Genomic DNA, 21359 nt, shown 5'->3' on the forward strand with positions numbered 1-21359 from the left:
TTCAAACACTCTAGCGAATGGTCAAGTGGGTTACCGTGCACTTATCTTGGCCTACCCCCGAGGTTACGGTCAATTACGTCTGAGGGTCATTTTCAAGCAAGACAGAATCAGGAATTGGAATGGAGGTTGGAGCCAAACATGCATTTTTATCCCGACTGGGAAATGCTTATCAAAATAGTTCTTAGTTATCAAGGAAGCACAAAGTACCTGGAAATGACGTTCCCAGTGAGGGGAAAGGGCCCAGCTGTGCTTTCTTTGGCTTTCTCTCATCTGCTCAACAGGAAAAATATTAATCAATGGAAAAAACGCTGGCTTTCTGTTCATTTAACACGTGAGTTTTAGATCGTGTGGGAAATAGTAATACTTCATGTTTTCACATCACAATTCTATGACGTGGATTGCAAAGACCTTTTGGGAAAATGGTTCTTACTTAAGCCACACATTTGCACCTACGGGGATGTCTTATTTTCTTGATGGCCCGGCTGAAGCCCTGAGACAGAGAAAGTCCCAGCGTTCGCTGCCGTCTTACAGTAATTGAGCAGAATAGTGAGGGAAGAGGTCTGGTGACCCTTGTAGCTTGCTATTAGGCAACACCTTTTTTCCCCATCAACAAGGAAGCAATTCACAATAAAGTATTTTCTCATAAAACAAATTAGCGACGCTTCTCCAAGGAGATCAAGAGTATCCAAGCCAGGCGTCCCCTAACTGGGATTTCCACATTTCTCCGCCCACTCTTTGGACTTTCACTGAAGGACAACTTCCGTGCAGCACAATGCACACGTTGGAAGGGTCCAGCCTGACGCATGTTCCCTAAGCAAGCCCACCCACCTAACCATCTCCATGCCTCTTTTCAAGGTGATGAGGCTTCGCAAACTGGCTCAGCAGATTGCAAACTGCAAGCAGTGCATCGAGCGGTCGGCGTCCCTCATCTCCCAGGCGGAACACTCTCTGAAGGAGAATGATCATGCGCGGTTCCTACAGACAGCTAAGAATATCACCGAGAGGTGAGTTGCGGGGGCTGCTGGGAAGTTCTCAGCTGCTGGGCTCCTGTGTCTGGGGAGTGATTGCAGGCCTTGCCCTCGCCTGGCTTTTGTTTTCATTTTCGAGGCTGAGTACCGGGGAGAATAGAGGCTTTGAGTTGCTTTGTTCCAGCTAAAGATGCTTCCCTTTGACATGTCAAAGCCTTTTCAGTAGCGCCCTGGAGTTCAAGGCCTTTGAAACAAGAGTCCACCGGTTGGAAAGAATAAAATCAGCCTTGTTGGGGGGGGGGCGGGGTGGAGAGGCGGGGGAGAACGCTTACGGTGGCACAAAAACGACAGTTATTGTAACTCTCAGGCCTGATCTTATCGTACACTTGGTAACAAAGAGTCAAAATGAAGGCAAAAACATAAAGGGGAATCTTTTCTTCCATCTCAGGGCTCATCTATTAAAAAGAAAAGAAAAAAAAAAACAACGCCCAGGTGTGGTGCTCTGTTAGACCTATTTTTATTTGGTTGAGAAGGTTCGCCTCGATAGAAAGGTCAAAGCTGACTCATGTGGGAGAGGAAGGACCCAACTGTCAATCTCATACCTCTTTCTTTTAAAGGGTCCTTTATTCTGGGGCAGGGCACATAAAGAGAACATTATTGCCCCGTTAGGGGACGCCTGGCTTGGATACTCTGAATGGTCAGTTCAGCAGTGAAACTGATGGGAGTCAGTGCTCCTTCGCTCTGCGTCCGTCTGGATTGGCATAAACGTACTCGCCTTCGCTGCTGCAAACACCTTCACCTAAATGATACCTCCAACCCCTGCCAGTGCCCTGGACTTTTCATTCATTCTCATTTTTGGAGGCCCCCTGCCCCATATGCAAAGCAATAATAGAATCCTATCACCGGACAACCCCGGACAGCTCATTCATGCTGGTCTTTATCCTAGAGCAGAAGTCTGCAAACTTCGATAAAGGACCAGAGATGAAATATTTCAGCTCTGCAGGTTCTACGGTCTCCTTCGCAACTACTCAGCTCTGCCGTGGTTAGCTCCATAGCAGCCGATCGTAGACAATACAGAAACAAACGGGCGTGCCTGGGTTTCTACCAACACTTCCCCAAACAGGTATTTGGCCCTCTGGCTGTATTTTGCCAACCCCTGGCCCAAGGGAAAAAAATACTCACCGTCATCTGACTTGCATTTCTTCAAGGAAGGAGAAAGAAAACGAACATTAATTGAGTGCGTGCTTATGTCGGGCACTGTGCTAATTCTCAAAATAGCCCTTAGAGGTAGGCGTTGATATTTCTGTTTTCACCGTTCTTTCAGTCCGAGTAACGTACAGTGGTTTTACAGCCTTGCTCTTGTATCGAACCAGCTTCATGGTGTCATTTCTTATATTTGAGAAAAAACTCTTCTGCAGCTGGTTACGATACTTAATCTCTTCCAAAGCACGTGGCTAACAGCTGCTTATCATCTTGTTTATATCCTTAAAATGATCGCCTCCCTACTCTAAAGAGAAGCCAGTTTCTTTGCTCACGACTCCTAGGTTCCCAGTGTTGGTCTTCGTAGCTCTCATCTGGACTGTATCCGGTTGCTTTATGTTCCTCCTAAGGTTAAAAACTGCAAATGGTGCTAATACTCCGGCGTACCTAGGACACTCTACTAGACCCTGTTTACACTTACATCATGGTTTCCAACTGGGATCCAAGAGTACTTTTCTCCAGGTACAAATCATGAGATGTCCAGATGAAATGGCTACTATGAGCTGCGTTTCTCAGCACTCCCTAAAAATTTGATCAAGTGTAATATGAACAAACTCACACCTATCGAGGGGAGAGAATGTGGCCCCATAACAGATGGGATAGAACATTCTGAAAGAAGACCTACCTTTGAAGTATAACATAAGCACATGAATGTCCCACATGTGATCTCCCACAGATCCAGCAGGTCATAACCGGTCCCATTCACCTCTACCTGTAACAAGCCCATCTCTTCAAGAACAGAAACAGGACTTTGATTTTTCTTTCTACAGATAGTGAACTGTATAATACAGTTGACCCTTGAACAGCATGGGTTTGAACTGCTTAGGTCCACTTATACACGTTTTTTTAAAAAAATAAATACAGTGCAGTACTGTAAATGTATTTTCTCCATAATATTTTCTATAATAATATTTCTTAATATTTCTAATAATATTTTCTTCTCTCTCGCTTACTTTATTGTAAGAATGCAGAGTATAATACATACAACATACAAAAGATGTGTTAATCGACGCTTTATGTTATCAGTGAGGCTTCTGGTCCCCAGTAGGCTCTTCGTAGTTAAGTTTGGGGGAGTCAAAAGTTATACACGGTTTTTCCACTGGGTGGGGGTCAGCGCCCCTAATCCCCACATTGTTCAAGGGTCCACTGTGTACTATATTCTCAAGCCTCACTAATAGATAGTTCTTGGTGCGATTGTATGTGCACTTCTATAAAATCATTTTAAATAAGCAAAACTGTTCACTAAATCCAGACGTAAGAAAGTCGGCCTCCTGCTTATGAGAAGGCTAAAGTTCCATCAAGTTTGAAGACGCAGCCCCTCTCTTCCCGTCTCTATTGGCAGTCCTCTTGGTCAGTTCCTGAGCCTTTCTCTCTTTCCGGGACCGGAATGTCGTGAAAGGGCAGGGGGCTTGGACCAGGACCTGGGAAACTTGGGCGGGGATCCCAGCACTGCCAGTTTTTAACTATGATCCTTTGGGTTTATCCGTGAGCTATTTTCTGCAGAGAGTATTGGGCTCATAGGGGCGCCCGGGTGGCATAGTCCATTAAGCGTCTGACTTGGCTCATGTCATGATCTAGGGTCCTGGGATCGAGCCCGCATGGAAGCTCTGCTCAGCGGGGAGTCTGCTTCTCCCTCTGCCCCTCCCCCCGCTCATGCATTCCCTTCCTCTCTCTCTCTCAGATAAATAAAATCTTTTTTTAAAAAAAAGAAAAAAAGAAAATTGGGCTCATAATAGCTGCCTCTATCAGTAGTTGTAGTAGTACTGCTGAAGACTCCTAAGAACAGGCCTTTAGCATCATAGATACTCCATAATGTCTGTTGGATTTAAGTTCTCATAGTTTAGTATGTCAGTCCAGTTCCACCTTGTATGTCTGTTCCGGGGCTGGTCTCTGCCTGTCTCTACTCTTCAATCCTTTACTTAGTAAACATTCTTCTCTAGGACATGACTTCATGATCCTCTGCCTCCTATTGTGTCTGCCTTGGGCTTTGGCACCATCTCTCTTGTTCTATTCAAGGGGGGTAAAGCCCAGAACAAACTTTCAATCCTGCAAGCCTTCCTAAAGTGAGACTTGAATGAGATTTTTCTGCATCTTTAAATCACTTAAGGTAGATATGTTCATCGACAGGCTGAATCAAACTGCAAAAAGGTTTTCGATTCAGAAATATAAAAAACAACACCACCACAACAACACCCGAAGGAGAGAGACCCTCAAGCTTTACACTGTAGGAGATGCATATGCTTTGGAATCCAGGGTCTGGCTCTGTGCTAATTGCTTAGCAGGAATTATGGATGGCACTGGGGCTGCTCCTTTAACACTTGTGAGTCCAATTTTGCTCATATGCTCCTAGCAGGCAGAACCCCTGGCCGCCTTGTTTTCACCATTATGGCCCCAGCACATAGCAAACTGCCTGACATGAATGAATGAGTGAACAAACTATAAAACAGGTTGATTATTCCTACCTAATCTGGTTGTTATAGGGACAAAATCAAACAGTATAATAAAACTATTAGTCCGGTTCCTGTCCCAAGGTGATCGTGCAACAAATGCTAATTCCCTTCTCTCCCACTTACTAAATTGACACACATAGTATAACATACTATATCCTCAAGCCACACTAATATATAGGTCTTCCGTATGATTGTATGAGCATCTTTATAAAATTACACTAAGTAAGCAAAACTCATCGAAGCATAAGAAAGTTGCTTATGAGAAATCTGAAATTAAAATCACTTGTAGCGGCAAATTATCAAGAGGATGGTAAAAAGAAACTTCCCTCTGAACAGTACTCATTTTTCAGAGCTCCTAGGAGGGTGTCCGACTCCTCTGTCCTTCAAGGATCCATCAGACGTAGCCAGAATATAAAGCCAAGAGCTCCAGTTGTCAACGATGGAAAGATGTCACTTGATTTTAAGAATTCGAGCACGTCTGATGAGTGGGTTTTGAAGTGTGTTCTGGTAGGGTGTTAATTGGTGTTAAAACAGCAGCAAAGTTCCAGAGCCAAATGCATTTGGGAAATCCTGAGCAGACCAAAGCAAACCACGTTTTGTTGCTGTGAGACCTCACTGGGTTTTACCACGGTGATTTTCCCACTCGCGCAAGAGAAACCCATGTAAGTGCCGTTGTCAGGGGTCGGGCACGGGGGCCGATATTAGGCAGGAAGGGTAGAGCATCTTCCCCTGGCACTGACTGACAGAGAGCCTGTGAGCCGTGTGGCTCCAGACACGTCCACCTTCTGGAAAACTGGCCCCATGTGGCCCTAGCAAACTGTCATGGAGATTCGGAGCATCGAAGTCAAAATAGAAACAGGAACTAATGTGCAGGCCACCCCCTTAAGCATCAAGATAGGACACAATGTCCTTATTTGCCACAATATGATAAGAGCTTAACACACACTCACAAGCACGTGCACACACGCGCATATATGTACACACACACAACTATGAAAGCACAGAATTGCGAAAGTGGCAAGACTGATGGCCCTGGTGGATTTTGGCAACTCATCTGAAAGGCCAGAAGATGGGCAACAAGGATTTGGGGAATACAAACATGGCCTAAAATGTTGAATTTGGCAGATCTCCCCTTGCCTGTCACTCCAATTACGAATTTGAAATTGTAGCCAAAGATAAATATCTTTCCTTCCATCAAAAAACTGTGTAGGTGTTAAAACCTGCAATAATCTGCACGGATTCTTGCTGTCAGTCTTTGCCTCCCAGGCTTAGGGACTTTCAGCCTTTCCGTTCCCACTCCACAAAGTTCCCACCAGCAAGATGGCAGGCTTTTTTTTTTTTCTTTTTTTTTAAACACTGTCACTTGCCCGAAGCACGTTTCAGTTAACTGTGGACCACAGAACCAGGAGAAACGTGGGAGTGAAATCTATTTTGGGTGAGCCTGAGCAGAAGCTTCTGCCCCTGGACCGGGAAAGTGCTAAAGCGAGATTATCTGTTCAGAGCACTCAGGATCCTCTCAGCCCAAGATCGGTGCCACACAAGAACGACAGAGAAATGCAAAAGAAAGATGGGTCGGTTCTTCAAAGCTCAGGGCAGTTTTCCCTGCTGGACGTTATGAAACACTCTAATTGGGGTTTCACTTTGAAATTTTTATTTGAGGAGTTCATGTTGCACTATAGCATTTCTTTTAACTTTTCTGCACTGACGCAAATTTTTCAGGCTCTTTAAGAGCTTCATATATATTTGTTGAGTAATCCTGAGATCGCTCTGAGTTTTGAGGAGTTTTTGTGATCATGGGTCATAAGGAAAGCATTTTTTAAGTACAGTTTGACTATCTGTGAAAACTGCCTAGCAACCATCCCTGTATCTGCCAGTCTAAATTAGCAGGTCTTCATCACAATGATTAGCCCATTCCCCTTGGGTGCGCTCTTTAGCCAACAAAATCCCCAAACTCTGCTGGTCACTGTTTCTTGGTGAAAGAGCTAGGTGGTGAATTTAGATTCTCCACCCTCATTCAAACCCTTGAAACTTTTCTTTCCAGAGTTTATGCCTCTTCAAACTTTTCATCAATGGATCCCAGTATCATCCCAGTTATTACATTGTTAATTATCCCATCTACTTCCCTCCCTATACAGAGCTGAAAATGTTCCAGAAGTACAATTATAGAAACTTCATTTCTAAGGATTTTGAGCACCTCACAGGTGTAACTTATATTGAGGTAAAATTCAGAGAACATAAAATTAACCATTTTAATGTATGCAATCCAGTGGCATTTAGTACATTCACAATGTTGTGCAATTACTACCTCTATCGAGTTCCAAAATCTTTTTATTACCCCCCCGATAAACTCCATACCCATTACGTAGTCATCGTCCATTGCCCCCCCACCCCACCCCCCCACCCCCAAGCCCCTGGCAACCACTAATCTGCTCTCTGTCTCTATGAATTCGCCTATTCTGGACATTTCATACAAATGGATCATGCAATACGTGGCCTTTTGTGTCAGGTTTCTTTCACTTAGCGTAACACTCTCAAGGTTCATCCACATTGTTGTGTGTATTAGTACTTCACTCCTTTTTATGGATGAATAATATTGCATCGTATGGATAGACCCACAAGTGTAATTTTTATAGCCAAAATACATATCTTTATAAAATACAAAGTTTTAAGAGCCGTTAAGAGACACAAGAGGAGATACATCTCCTTAGGTAACCAGGTTGAAATTTTTCTAGATTAAATGGAAGAATATAGACCTAGCTGCCAGCTAGCTTTGTGACTTTGTATAAATGAGCATCAATACTCTTAATTAGAAAATAGCTAGATTTGGGCGCCTGGGTGGCTCAGTTGGTTAAGCGACTGCCTTCGGCTCAGGTCATGATCCCGGAGTCCTGGGATCGAGTCCCACATCGGGCTCCCGGCTCAGCGGGGAGCCTGCTTCTCCCTCTGACCCTCTTCCCTCTCATGCTGTTTCTCTCAAATAAATAAATAAATAAATAAAATCTTTAAAAAAGAAAATAGCTAGATTTAGAGCTGAACCATTTCAGAGTGTTGCTTTGCTGACAAATTTCCAGCACCCTACACAGTACCCTACACATAGTCGGTCCTTGGTGGTGTTTACCAAACTTTGTGAAATACCCAGATCAACAAGATTACGGGTCTAGCATAGTCTGATATGCTCAGACATGGTTTATGTCATGCCACAATTGTATCGTTTTTAAGAGGATCGCTTGCATTTTTTAATTAGTCAAAAACATTCTGCTCTTAGGAACTGAAGTTTGCAAATCAACTTGAGAGCTTAACACACACATAGCAGGAGATGGTCTCATAGCAGGAGAGTCATATTTACCAGTACGTTGCATTATAGTTTATAAATGAGAACTCTTAACTTGCAACTGTAAATGAAGAGGGAAAATGGTGCGTCCACTGGAGGAATTTGTGAGAAAGCTCATGAATATTTTCCATGGCATCTGCTGGGAATATGGTGCAAAAAAAGAATATAAGGAGAACGAAACGAGCCAGACAAAAACTCCTTTTTTAAATGTTTATTTTAGAAAGAGGCTAGTAATTGATTAAACTAATCCAATATCTGGAAACATTCTTTTTTAATCTTCACTTTGCCTTTTATGCAGTTTGAAATTTTGGAGACTCCTCTTTGAAGTGGAGCAGGGTCGAGTCTGAAAGGAACAAACAGTTTCCCAGACAGATGTGTGAAGAAATGCCTGGAGCTATGTGCTTCTCTCTGGGATTAGATGTGAAGGGGCCAGGCTGTTAAATACACGGCAACATGAAATATGAATATTCTTTCACCTCCGTGGGGAATTTTTTTCCGATAGTAAAAAGGAAGGGGGGAGCAGCCATTCTACTGTTTCCCCAAATCCTTTGCCTCGTCTTTAAGCTTGCATTCATTTGCATTGTGTTGCTGTGTTGTGCCATTCCCAGGTTCTTTTTGAGGCTCCCATGGAAGAACAGCACTATTTTAAAATGATACTTCTTTTCCTTTTATTTCTTTTCATTCCTAGGCGGCAACGGTGAAAGGCATCTTGACATTTCTAAAAAGTTGTTTTGTTTAAATTACAGAGTCTCCATGGCAACTGCATCATCCCAGGTCCTAATTCCTGAAATCAACCTCAATGACACATTTGACACCTTTGCCTTAGATTTTTCCCGAGAGAAGAAATTGCTAGAATGTCTGGATTACCTTACAGGTATGTCTTGTGTGTGTGTGCACGCGCGTGCACTTTAATATTGTGTACATTCAGTGATACACATACTTTGCCACCACGTCGATTCCCTAAAAACCAGAGGTGTGGGCTCTTGGTTTAGGAACGGAGTCTAGTATTCCCATAAATGATTTCTGGCACACTTTTTTTTTCCCACCCGAAACGACCAAACTGGGGACAGAGGTCCCAGACCAAACTGGGGACAGAGGAAAAGGGAGACTCTCGAGAATTAAAAACATACTTCCGACCATTTTCCCTCCCTCTCAGAGTATGGGTGCCACAAATACCAGCTCTGCTGGCCATCAAAGAGATACATAAAGTAGCGTGGCTATTTTCCACTTCATCTCAGCAAGGCATCTGACTCTCACAGTGTCCTGGCAGAGAAAAAATTGGCAGCTAACTCTTGATTGGGTGTCTACTCTGCTTCAGCTCCTTGTATCCGAGACCTTGTATAATCTTCACACCATCAGACTGAGGTAGCGTGTTATAATCCTCATTTTGCAGATGACGGAGGTCACCCATCTTGCTGGAGGTCGGGTAGCTAGCGAGTGGCCGAATTAGGATTTGGCTTGGGTCCATACGGACTCCAAAGACCTCTTGCTCTTTCTGGTAAAAGACGTCATTTCATCTTGGCAAAAGGTCACCATGGCAAATGTCCCAAAAATCACATGTGAATTCCTGGTGCCATGTTTCTGATAGGCTTTTTTTTTTTTTTTTTTTTTTTTTGGTCAAGCTTATAAAACAAAAGGAACTGCAATAAAAGAAAACCTCGGGCTACTCCTATTCCTAACCATTCAAAATTTTCTTTGCTGTCAACCTCGAGAATGAGAATTGAAATCATTCGCTGGTAAAATGTGGACTGTTTGGATGACCTTTATTTGTGTTAGCCAAAGCTTTTAGCCAGAAGTGCACCGAACCGAGGACGTGCAGCCTTCGAGAGACCACCTCCCTAACTTAGCGTGGCATCAGCTTCCCCACTCCAGTTCCGTGTGCACATGGTTGGGAAAGATGGAGCAGGAGAAAGGGAACATTGTGAGATGTTTGTTTTTATAGTCTGTGGATCAGAAGCGAGGAGTTTTATATCCAAGGGGCATGATACCCAGATAGGTTTTTTCTTTGCAAGAAGCCGAGGTGCTGTTTTTAGCCTTTCTGCATTTGCAAGGGAAGTAGTCATCCCACAAACTTCTTATCTTACGTCATTCTTTCAAGCCATACCACTCCTATTAAGGAATAAAGAAGTTGACTCCAAAATGCACTTACAGTAAGGAACCAAACTTGGTTTCAAATATTTGTTAATTTACTGCCCTCCTTTTTTAAGCTTTTAACTCCGGAGTCTGTCTAAACTAACATTACCCCCTAGAACCTTCCACAGTGATAAAAACATTCTGTATCTACACTGTCCATTATGGTAGCTGCTGACCACATGGGGCTATCAAAAACTTGAAATGTACATAGTGAGTCTTTACTTTTATTTGACTTTAATTAAACTTAATTGAAATATAAAAAGCCTGTGGCTACTGTATTAGTGCAAGTCTAGACTTTCTCTGGCTGAGCTGTTTTTCATGATGGCATCCTATGAAAAAAATCTCTCTTTATTTTTTTTTCTCTTACATCATTTGGGATTGAGTATGATTGCAACAACAGAAAATCCAGTTAGCAGTGACTAAACCCAGCAAGGGGTGTTTGTATCACACAAACGCGAGCACGGAGGTATGAGCTCCAGGCCTGGGCAGCAGCTCAGTGAGGACCTCAGACCCCAGGCTGTTGCTCTTTTTCTACTCTGCTACCTTTGCTGTGTTGCCTTTTTGCCACATGATCACAGCACAGCTGCCCCGCCTCCATGCCATCGTGCTCAAGTTCCAGGTAAAAAGAGAGGGACGCAGGGGAAACGGGGACAAAAATCTGTCTTTATTAGGAAAACAAAAAGCTTGCTCAGAAGACCCATCTGGCAAATTCCCACCTGTGTCTCGTGGGCCAGATCCACGTCACAAGATCATGCCCAAGGACAAAGAGGACTGAAAGACTGTTGGGCCAGGCACATGCCCTTTCTGCACAAAATCAGTGTCTTGTTGACCTGAGTGTGTCCTCCCCATTTCCCAAGAATCGTCTAATGGTGTTCCGGTGGGCATACATTCATGGGCTATGTCTGCATGCGAATGCCAAGGCAGCGATTAGAGGGGAAAGTGTGAAAGTAGTTCGCACTGACTAGGACTGTGTACGCCATATATCATCCCGATGGCTGTTTATGCCAAGCTTGAGACCACATGGGGTACCTGCCATTCTGCCTTCTGAACGTCAAACCTCAAATACAAATCTGGCCCATTTCTAGACATAACATCGATCCTGGCCATAACATATGATGCTTGACTGATATTGCCAAGTCCAAATAGTTTATCAGACATTTGTAAGCAGGAAATGAAGTGTTTGTGGAGTATTAGCCCACCATTTCTCGTGTCCTGTTTATGACAGAGGCAAGAAAATAACAGTTCTGCTACCAATCCTACGAATATTGGAATTGGCAGCGTGCTGCTATTCTCATTTACGGTAAATTGGGTATTGACTTTTCACGACAAACCCATTGGGCTTATAATCAAAACAGGGTTAGCCTGCGTGGCTGTGAAAACAAGATTTTTTTTTTTTCCTCCCCGTGACAAGCCTCTAAGTGGTATGTCAAGTTAATAACCCAGAGAGGTGACATTTCCTCCCCAATCACAGCTACTGCCATGTGTCTCACAGCTACTGGCTTATTTTGAGCGTAAGTTTGCCTTCTATTTAATCCCGTGTTGCAATGCAGAAAGGACGAAATCTTTCTACAGTGGTTGATGGAAAAGTAATTCAGTGGACTGCTTAGGTTATGGGAAAATAAGCGTTTCTCCACCGCTCCCTCCCGGGTGATCGCACACCAACAGGGACCACACAGACAATCATAAGGACATTTTATGGTGCAGCTGGGCCTCCCCCGGGGAATGCTTCTCTGGCTTCGTGTCGCTGATTCATGCACATCCAGATCACAGCACATGACACTAAATCTTGCATGTGGATACTTCAGGAGACAGATGTATAAATACCTAGTCCAAAAAGAACGCTTTAGGGGCTCTATAGAGCCCTTCTGTCCTAATACATGACTTAATGTGGTGCCTGCCCACGTGTATAGGTGGAATTCACTAAGCAAGAAACAAAGCTGGTCTAATTGACTTTATACAACAAACATAAAAGTTACGTGCTGTGTATGGTATTTGTCCTGGACATCTCTTCAGCGGACAAAATGAAGAAGCCTAAAACAATTCTAGTTTTCCGTTTACCATTTTTAAGAACTCATCTCCTTCTTTGGGTTTGTTTCGGACTCCTCAGTCCTAATCAAAGTTAAGAGCAGGAAAGAACTCTCCAATAGTGTGAACAGAGGTTGCTACAAGTCTATAGAATGCAGATATGTTTCTCCTTTTGAAGTTAGGTTCTCGTATACAGAAGAGTGGCAATAAAGGCCCGGATCGATTCTCTAAACCAGGGGTTGGCAAACTTTGACTATAAAGGGCCAGATGGTAAATACTTTAGGCTTTGCAGGACATATGGTCCCAACTACTCAACTCTGCTAGTGCACAAAAGCAGCCACAGACAGTACATAAATGAATGAGCCTGGCTGTGTTCCAATAAAACTTTATTTACAAAAACAGGCAGTGGGCCAGATTTGGCCCACAGCCATAGTTTGCCAACCCCTGCTCTGAAATACTGTTGCCAGTGCAGAGCACTCACTGCCTAGTCGTTTTCTTGCTCACAAACTCTTCTCATAAAACCAGTTACGGAAATCAAGCCAGTAGATTTTGAGTCAACTTCAATCATTATTTTGGTAGGATTTAGACTTCTCTGCTCCAGACTGTGTTCAAGACATAAAACAGCAACCTTCTCCAGTGATAAAGTTAACCAAATGCCAAGGAACCAGAGAGAGAGACAGTGAGAGAGGGAACACAAGCAGGGGGAGTAGGAGAGGGAGAAGCAAGACTCCCCACTGAGCAGGGAGCCTGATGCGGGGCTTGATCCCAGAACCCCAGGATCATGGACTGAGCCACCCAGGCGCCCCAGGTGTTTTTTTTTTTTTTTAATAAGTCATCAAAACATTTAATGAAAGAAAATTTTCAAACAATTATTTGACTGGTTTGTTATAGGATAACAAACATTGGTATTTTTCCAGTTGGGTATATAAATATAAACATAAGTGACCTCACAAAGCTCCGAGGTTGGCAAACTTTGGCTTGTAGGCCAAATCTAGCCCTCACCGGTTTTGTGAATAAAGTTTTACTGGAAGCTGCCCACGTCCATATGAGTATGAATTGCCCATGGCTGCCTTCATAGTTCAGCAGTAGAGTTGAGTAGGTACAACAGAGACCATATGGCCCGCAGAGCCTAAAATATTTACCACCTAGCCCTTTAGTGGAAAAGTTTGCCATCTCTCCCCAGTGTGGATGAAATCACAGAAGTTCATCTTGTTTGGTTTTTGTTTAATTTTTTTTTTTCATGGATAAGAGTATTATTTGCTTAACCTCCTAAACGTACTTTCATGTGAAATAGAGAAAAGTCCCTACTGGCTGGCTAAGTCACGCTACCTGTTAACAATCACAGCGGCAACCAGCCAACCGAACGTTCATTCTTTGGATTGGGGTCACCACCTCTGGGATGGATAGTGGTCCTGATGGACCTGTGTAGAAAGGCCTGCTATGATTGTCACACATCTCCTCTGAACTGTGTCCCGGAGGTGCCTGCCTCTTCGCTGATGAGCGTTCTTGATCCCCACAGCTCCCAACCCTCCCACGATTAGAGAAGAGCTCTGCACCGCTTCCTATGACACCATCACCGTTCATTGGACCTCTGATGATGAGTTCAGTGTGGTTTCCTATGAGCTCCAGTACACCATATTCACCGGACAAGCCAACGTTGTTAGTGAGTATTGCACCCCGTATCGATTTCTCTGTTTGGTGACTGTTTTCAGTTAGATCGCATTTCTAAATTGAAGCGTCAAGGGAAGACGAGGAAGGAAGGAATACACAGTATGTATTGGCTGCATTTCCTAACCAAGAAGATGATAGCATTCACTTGTACTATACTAGCAAAAATAGCGGGCCAAAGAGTGGTGAACATTAGTGATCTCTAGCAGACCACACGGATGAGTCTTACAAACATATGGTTAAGGGAAAGAAGCAGGAAACAAAAGAATACATGCAGTATGAATCTGTTTATACAGTCATAATTTAAAGATTAAAAAGAAAACTATCTTGTGGGGCACCTGGGTGGCTCAGTCAGTTAAGTGTCCGACTCTTGGTTTTGGCTCAGGTCGTGATCGAGCCCTGCATCGAGCTCCACACTCAGCGGAGAGTCTGCTTGAGATTCTTTCTTCTTCTGCCCCTCCCCCCACACTCGCACATGCACATGTGCACTCTCTCTCTCAAAGAAATAAATCTTAAAAAAAGAAACTGTTTTGTTTAGAGATGCATACATAGGTGTAAAAACTACAAATAAAAGCGAAGATGATGGTTACTTCCGGGATGGGAAGGGAGTGGCACCATTGGGAAGCAACACATGGGGGGCTCATGGGGTTAACTACTTTCTGGGTGGGAGGTACATGGTTTAGTCATTATATCATACATTTAATATTAACTACTTTTCTGAGTGTTATTTCACAATGTAAAAAAAGAATTTAATAAAATGGATAGCCAAGCAATGCCAAATACCACGTCCCGTTTGGAGGAGAGCAGACCCGTCATTTGAAATGTTAGTCATTGGCCCCCACCTGGGAAGAATTTCAGACCTGACTTGAAACACAGAGAGGTCCTTCTCTAACCGGGGCCCGAGCCCATGAGATATTTGGTATCAGAGACAATTTGATGATCTTAGCCCCAGTTGCTGGCCAGAGAGGTGATAACAAAGGAATCTCTCCTCCTTACCCCCCCAGTTATTCAAATTGAGTTGAGTAAATGGGAAAGGACCAGAAGAAGTGGCTTTCCAGGGGAGCAAGTTTGAAACTTCTTTAGCAAATTAAAATAGAACACGTCAAAGTAGAATAGAATAGAATAGAATAGCAGTCACTTTTCAACAAAGAAATGTTTTGAATAAACGCATATCGACTGAATGTGCTTTTATTATATACACCTCTTCTCCGTTACCCACACTGTTCTTTCCTAGCACAAGTAATTCTGAGGTGCGTGATGCTTAAAAAAGAAATTAGATTTAGGATTAATTAAAAGAGTGATATGTGAAGACCCCCGCCCCCGAGTAACTGAAGTAGCGCTGGCTCATACCAACAACTGGACCCCCCAGCTTCCTTAGATCCTCGTTTCCCAGGCTTCCCTCCTCGACCCTCTGACCTTCCACTCTCTAACTGGCCTGCCTTGGAAGCTGTTATTAAAATCTTCCCATTTTCCAGGAATGTATAAGGGGGAAAAAAATTCACGAAATGGCCAGCTGCCGGAGTAAGAGGGCAGACGTGGTGGGTGTAACAAGAATGTCTTGGGGGGAAATGATGGTTTAACTAAGTTTTGAAAGAGAGTGGGTACATATCAGCAAGTTAAGGGGATGCCAGGCAGCCACATCATCGGGGGCAAACCTGTGGAGACAGAGAATGGCAAGGCATTTTCTGAGACATCGTCTACTCAAGCCTGGCTGGAGAACTGAGTGGGGAAGGGGAGACGGTGGGAAATGAAGACAGAGAAATAGAACCAGGACTCAAACCCATATAGGTCTGGTTCCAGAAAGCACATGTTCTTAATCATCAGTCTCTTAATGCTAACCCACAGTAAAGACCTAGACCACCGAGGGCCACTCGGGCTACACGGTGTGGGATTTTTCCCTATGGGCTTGGGTGTCAGTCACACAGAGCAGCAGTGCGATCAGATATACGGTTAGAAGCCCCCTCAGGCAGTGCCGCGGAGGATGGAGTGGAACAGGACAAAACTAAAAGCAGAGACATGAACTTGGAGGTTCGTAGTATTTCGAGAAGGCAGAGACGGCCGGGACCTACCAATGGCACTAGCGCCAAAGAAGGCAAGAAGATAACTCCAGAAAGATTTCTCCTCCTCTGGCCCATATCCCCGGGAAACACCCTTACCATCTTCAGCTATTTGAAGTGCTTTGGGGGGCAAGTCTAAGCAGCACTGGTATATCAATGCTTTGGCATCGTTTTGCTCTCCTTTCAGGACTTTGGATTCTTCTGGTATTGCTCCTCATCCCTAGCTCTACGTGGCCCTCTACAAATCACGAAGAAATACTAACTTCCCTAAAAATCTTTCTTTTTAGTAAGTAATGCACGAACACTGTGTAATAACGTATAAAATGTCTACAGTGACACTTGGTTGTTTTTCAATATGGCAGCCACCCTGTTTCCAAAGTTACCCACTGCACCAACTCCGTTTCACACGCATCTCTCCTGTGGTAGTCTGCTAATACCCAAGGGTGCACATACACTCACACACACCTAGGAATACATTTTTTAGGGACACGAAAGGTAGCAGGCCAAACACAGTTCTTTACCTTGCTGTTTTCACCCAGAACAATCTCTCTTTTGATTAACTCAGAAACAACTGGTCAGGGACCTTAAGTACATTTACCAACTCCCTTCACCTTTGCCATATGATGTACCACCAAGGACTGATAACGATGATAGGACTTTTGTCCTTGGCCATACTCTGTTGCTTAGAAGCAGGTCACAGGTCTTGCCTACGCTCAAGGAGGGCGAAATACACAAAGTCATGAATAGTATGGAGTGAGAATCATAGGGGCTACCCCAGGGCGTGTCCACCATAGATGGTTATGTCTTTCCTGAAGTGTCTTGAAGCGAATTTTTGTGGGCATTCGGACAGTACGTAGAGCTTTGGCCTGGCCTGGCAGGCCCTGTATCAACTGGCTTTGGCTGATAGGCCAACAACCACAGAAGTTAAGGAGCATATAACAATAAACATGCATTGCCTGTGTGTCTGGAATCAGGCTGACCTTGGTGAGGCTCCGTCGCGGTCAGGCTGCGGACTGGGGAGGCCGGCTGCCGCACGGCTCCCCCCTGCGGTCCCACGCGGGCACGTTCTCCTGGGGAGCGCAGTGCGTGGCTCTAAGGACAGGCCCGCTTGCACACGTGCTTTGCAAGCCCCTGTCTTTGTCACGTTAGCTGATGTGCCAGAGGCCAGAGCAAGTCCCACAGGTGAGCCCAGAGTCAGAGGGCCTGCGAGGTTCCATGGCAAAGGGTATGGAAACGTGAGGAGCGAGGACGTGGAGCCAGAAGGCAATACACTCTAGAACCCTGACTCGATCCCAGTGCTTCCCTCCATCCCCCGAATGAAAAGAAGAGATCTATTGCTTGAAACTTAGGGTTTCTCTGGGACTGACTTGGCTTCCATGCGGTTGGCATGAAAAATAATACCAAAACAAGACATCTAAGTGGAATAGATGCGAAAAGGCCATGCCTACAGACATCCACCAGCAGCGACACCACTGAATTCAGAGCTCTGTGCTCGGTGATTCCAGAGACGGTGTTTTGTTCCCTGAAAGCAGTTGCCACAAGAAAATAAAGGGGATCGACTTCATGAAGGTGACAGACCTTGCTTATTTGATGGACAGATGTCAGAAAGGCTATTCCTCCCAGGACCGATGGAAGTCAGGGAAACGGCAGGTGCCCATCCGACTGGGGTGCTCTCATCAGCTTGTTAGTACTGAGAGCTCTTTGTCTCTTGAACGTCCATTAAACCAGTAGAGTGAAGTCCTGAGGCCTACAGGATCAAATCGTAACAATGAAAGAATAAATGTAGATAAAAAAGCAATAGTTCTTCTGAACTATTATATGTATTTCTAATGGCCGAGAGAGACCTGAATTTGAATCCCAACTGTGGACCTCACTAGCTCCATAATTTGGGACAAATTATTTAACAACCTCTGAATCGGTTTCCTCATCTGTAAGAAGAGGTAATGTTTTAACTTCCCATGGTTGAGATAATAAAAGTATAGGTCTGAGCCCTGTGCTTGCCACAGTGTGAGCACAGAGGTATTCAAAGTTATGATTCCTACAAAAATACGGCTACACTCACCCGTCATTGCATTTTTTTTAAAAGCTGATGTTTTGGGTCATAGGATAAAGATCAGTCGTGAAATTAGCCAGGATTACCTACATGATGGCATTTTACACGATCTTCATGTGCAAGGCCTTCCCTGAATGTTGTTAGTCCATCTGTCCTACCATTTGGAGGAATATCCTTTTTGGATGTTGTTACATTGAATGACAAGAGCTAAGAGTAAAACTGCACCGAAAATTAGAAGACCAAATGCCCCAAAACTGGCCATAGCTCCTCGTGCCACTAGGAATCTTGGACTGCCTGTAGGTCATGGTTCCTTCACTTGTCATAATAAATTCTAGTTAATTGCCCACAACTGACTTCAGTGAAGGAGAATTAGATAATATCTGTGAAGCTTTTAATCTTATAAAAAGGCTCTCCCTAATCAAATTCATATATTCAAATGCAAAATTAATGACACTATTAATTTTTTATTATGCATTTTTATTAACAGACTTAAGCCTACAGATGTTAACGAATTGCTTATTAATAAGTAGATATGTATTTAATTTTACAACGTTTCTCCTGTTTTTTCCGAAACCACTTCCAGTGCACCATTTAAAATCCTAAATGGGGCCTTTTCCCAGCGGCCTATTTTTATTATTAGCAAAGTCCAAAGATGCGTTTCTCCAGGTCTCCATGGCGAGGTAGTTATCTGTATTTAATTAATTTTAGTCGTTTTGAAAACATTCATGAGCGTTACTAAACAGATACTATTTTTACAGAGAAGCAGGAAAAGAATGTTCACTTCTGTCCGATCTGGTAGCAGAAACAAAGGATGTTTGAAGCCGCATGCCGCCTCTCTGAGGGGTGTCCGTGTTGCGTAATGTTTTATACATAATGTTTTACTGCAAGATGACAGTTGCTATACAAGGCTCTGAAATCCCAAATGTAATTAGGATCTTGTAATGAGCAGCATTATGTAGGGAGATGCTTCTGACCCATTGTGAACGAGAACAAGATATATAAAATTGAAAAACTCAATTAAGTTTCGTTATGAACTAATTATCTCCCAAGTTCCATTGTTGTTTTAATACTCGAAGCTGAATTAGAGAAGGTGGATGTCAGAATACTCTCAAAGATGATTGAAAACGAGTTTGGAGAAAAGTGAAGTTTCAGTGCAAGATGGTTACATGGGTGTTTCATAAAGAGATGCATAAAACCTGGTCAACGGCCCCGACACAGTGGGGTATCGAGGCAGACAGGTCTGGCACTTGGCACCACACGCAAGACGTTATGTGGTGTTGGCCCAACACCAACACTAGCAACTTAGTAATGGTGTGCTCAGAGGCACCCCCTTACTCCAGCCCCCAGAAGAAAATGGTCGATGCTGCTTTCTTGGCATTTTTAATCAACTTCTCAATTACTATCCTGACAATAATAATAACAGAAAGGTAAGCCGCCACAGAAATCGTGAGCGTTCGCGAGAGCAGATTGTCCCAGTGTAAAGCTGTCCAATCAAATTTTACTACTCCATAAACATTTTTGTTCTTTTAATATTCGAGGGAAAAAAATTAGCGACCTCTTCAAAATAATCAGGATGCTCGGGGGTCCCTTTTCTGTTTGGAAAAGGGTTCTGAAACATTAAATCTTTTTTGTTGGGTTAAGGCTTTGGATTATAGGCCAAGTTGCCGTTCATAGCGATTTCAGACATCTGTTTGATGATGTCGCTGAAAGCATCCCCCCACCACATGAAGCCCAGCTTTTCGGTTGTACAGTGATGTAAAGTTTATTGAAACATTTTTACATTTGCTTTCTTTGACCACAATAATCATTTTCCTGTAACATACGCAACTAAACAGGAACAGTGTAAATGCAGTGACTTTGATAGGATTCTCATTCGATTCTACTGAATGCTGTTACTGTTTTCGTTCGTGCTTGACTGCTGTTGACAAAGGTCTAGGATTGCCTAGGATTACCCTAGGCAATAGAAAAGCTCATTGTTTTTGTTTTATTGCTGTTGTAAGATCACGATTAAATATCTAAAGTGAGTTGCAGGCTTCTTGGGGCCCAGAGCTCAGAGTTCAAAATGCCCCTTCTTTGGTCGGATCTAAATCTGTGATTTGGCCGTGGCACTGTCCAGAAGCACTGAGCATATTACAGCTATATTCAAGGAAAAGGTAAGGTGAAAAAGTAGCAAAAGGGAAATGTAGTAAGGAGAGTCCCGGGTTACTGAACCACTGGTGGGTGTTTTCCCAGGTCTTACACGAGTGAGAATCAGTGGGAGAACAGAGGGCTAAGAGTTGGGGGAAAATTGGGGGTGGGGTAGGAGTGGGGGTGAATGGTGCCTCAGTTGAGCGCACACACACGTTCAACCGCTTCCGTGAGCCTCCCATCATTCCCTTGCTTTATGCTGGTTTTATCAAATCTGGCGGTGCTGCTGGTGAAATGTTCGCAGGTGGAGATGAAAAGAGGTGATAGAGAACTCACGGGGTCAGATCTGACCTTGTGAGTTTATTATACGTGTGTGAGTTTATATATGTATATGACTCAGTGGAGGGTGTCTAAAAAGACTGTGCTTCCAAGGTACAGATCGTATGAGGTGAAGTTTCACACTCGACAGAATACTTCTAAGGTTCTTCTCAACTGTGAGACTAGCATGAACAATGTCTAACTCAAAAGTTGGAGAAAGTATTTAGTAGGATTCAAAGACAGATGTCACGGGGCTGTGAATATCTTGGAATGCCATGCAAATATTTGTGGCTTGGTATGGATCTGCACATGTGACTTTCCTTCTATAGAAATGTTTTATTAGATTCTCAAAGAGGTGAGACCAAAGAAAGATTAAGGGACTGCTTCTTGGGATTACAGTAAGGTATAAGTTGCCTCAAGATCAAAAGAACTAACTCTTTGACTTGCAAATCCATTGAAAGGGAAAGGGTGGGGGGGGTTGGAGCCCCTCAGGAAGTGGGGGGGCTCAGCCCTCTACCAAGAACTGGTGAAGGAAATTCACCAGAGTCAGGAAACTTCATGACAGCCAGTCACCAGGGGGCTGGGCAAAGGTTCTCTCAGAGTGGAGATTGATGGGTGGAGAGAGGAGAGCTGGGCCCAATACCAAAGAGATGTTTTCAGCATCAGCGAGCTGCAGAACAAAACGGGCTTCCTTTTCCCTGCGTGTTCTTCCAAGCATCGTAAATCCTCAGCCTGCCCCCCAGCCCACATCCTGCAGAACGCAGCCCGAGCAGCGGCCCCGCTCTCCTCTGAAACCAGCCATGCGAGGGAATAGAGCTGGTCCGAATCCCCGTTCATGCTTTTCTAAGAGCTACACTGGGTCCTGGGCTGCCCGTGGGTGCCCCTGCTCCGCGCTTCTCCGAGGGACATGCCTCCTGAGTTGGTTAACTGCGGCCATGCTAATGCTGGAACGCCAACAACCCTGATGAT

The 21359-nt window shown here is 44.0% G+C and overlaps 1 protein-coding gene across 2 annotated transcripts in view; it reads left to right on the top strand.

Moving 5' to 3' along the window:
- MID1 (midline 1) overlaps window positions 1-21359 on the top strand; it is a 114523-nt gene that overhangs the window by 79557 nt on the left and 13607 nt on the right. For both annotated transcript variants that reach the window (XM_021684091.2, XM_021684100.2), the window contains 3 exons: window positions 856-1004; window positions 8756-8883; window positions 13687-13830. In XM_021684091.2, coding sequence (XP_021539766.1) covers window positions 856-1004; window positions 8756-8883; window positions 13687-13830 — 421 coding nt within the window. The remainder of the gene's footprint in view (window positions 1-855; window positions 1005-8755; window positions 8884-13686; window positions 13831-21359) is intronic.

The sequence above is a fragment of the Neomonachus schauinslandi genome, chromosome X (genome assembly GCF_002201575.2).
Source record: "Neomonachus schauinslandi chromosome X, ASM220157v2, whole genome shotgun sequence".
Taxonomy (NCBI): domain Eukaryota; kingdom Metazoa; phylum Chordata; class Mammalia; order Carnivora; family Phocidae; genus Neomonachus; species Neomonachus schauinslandi.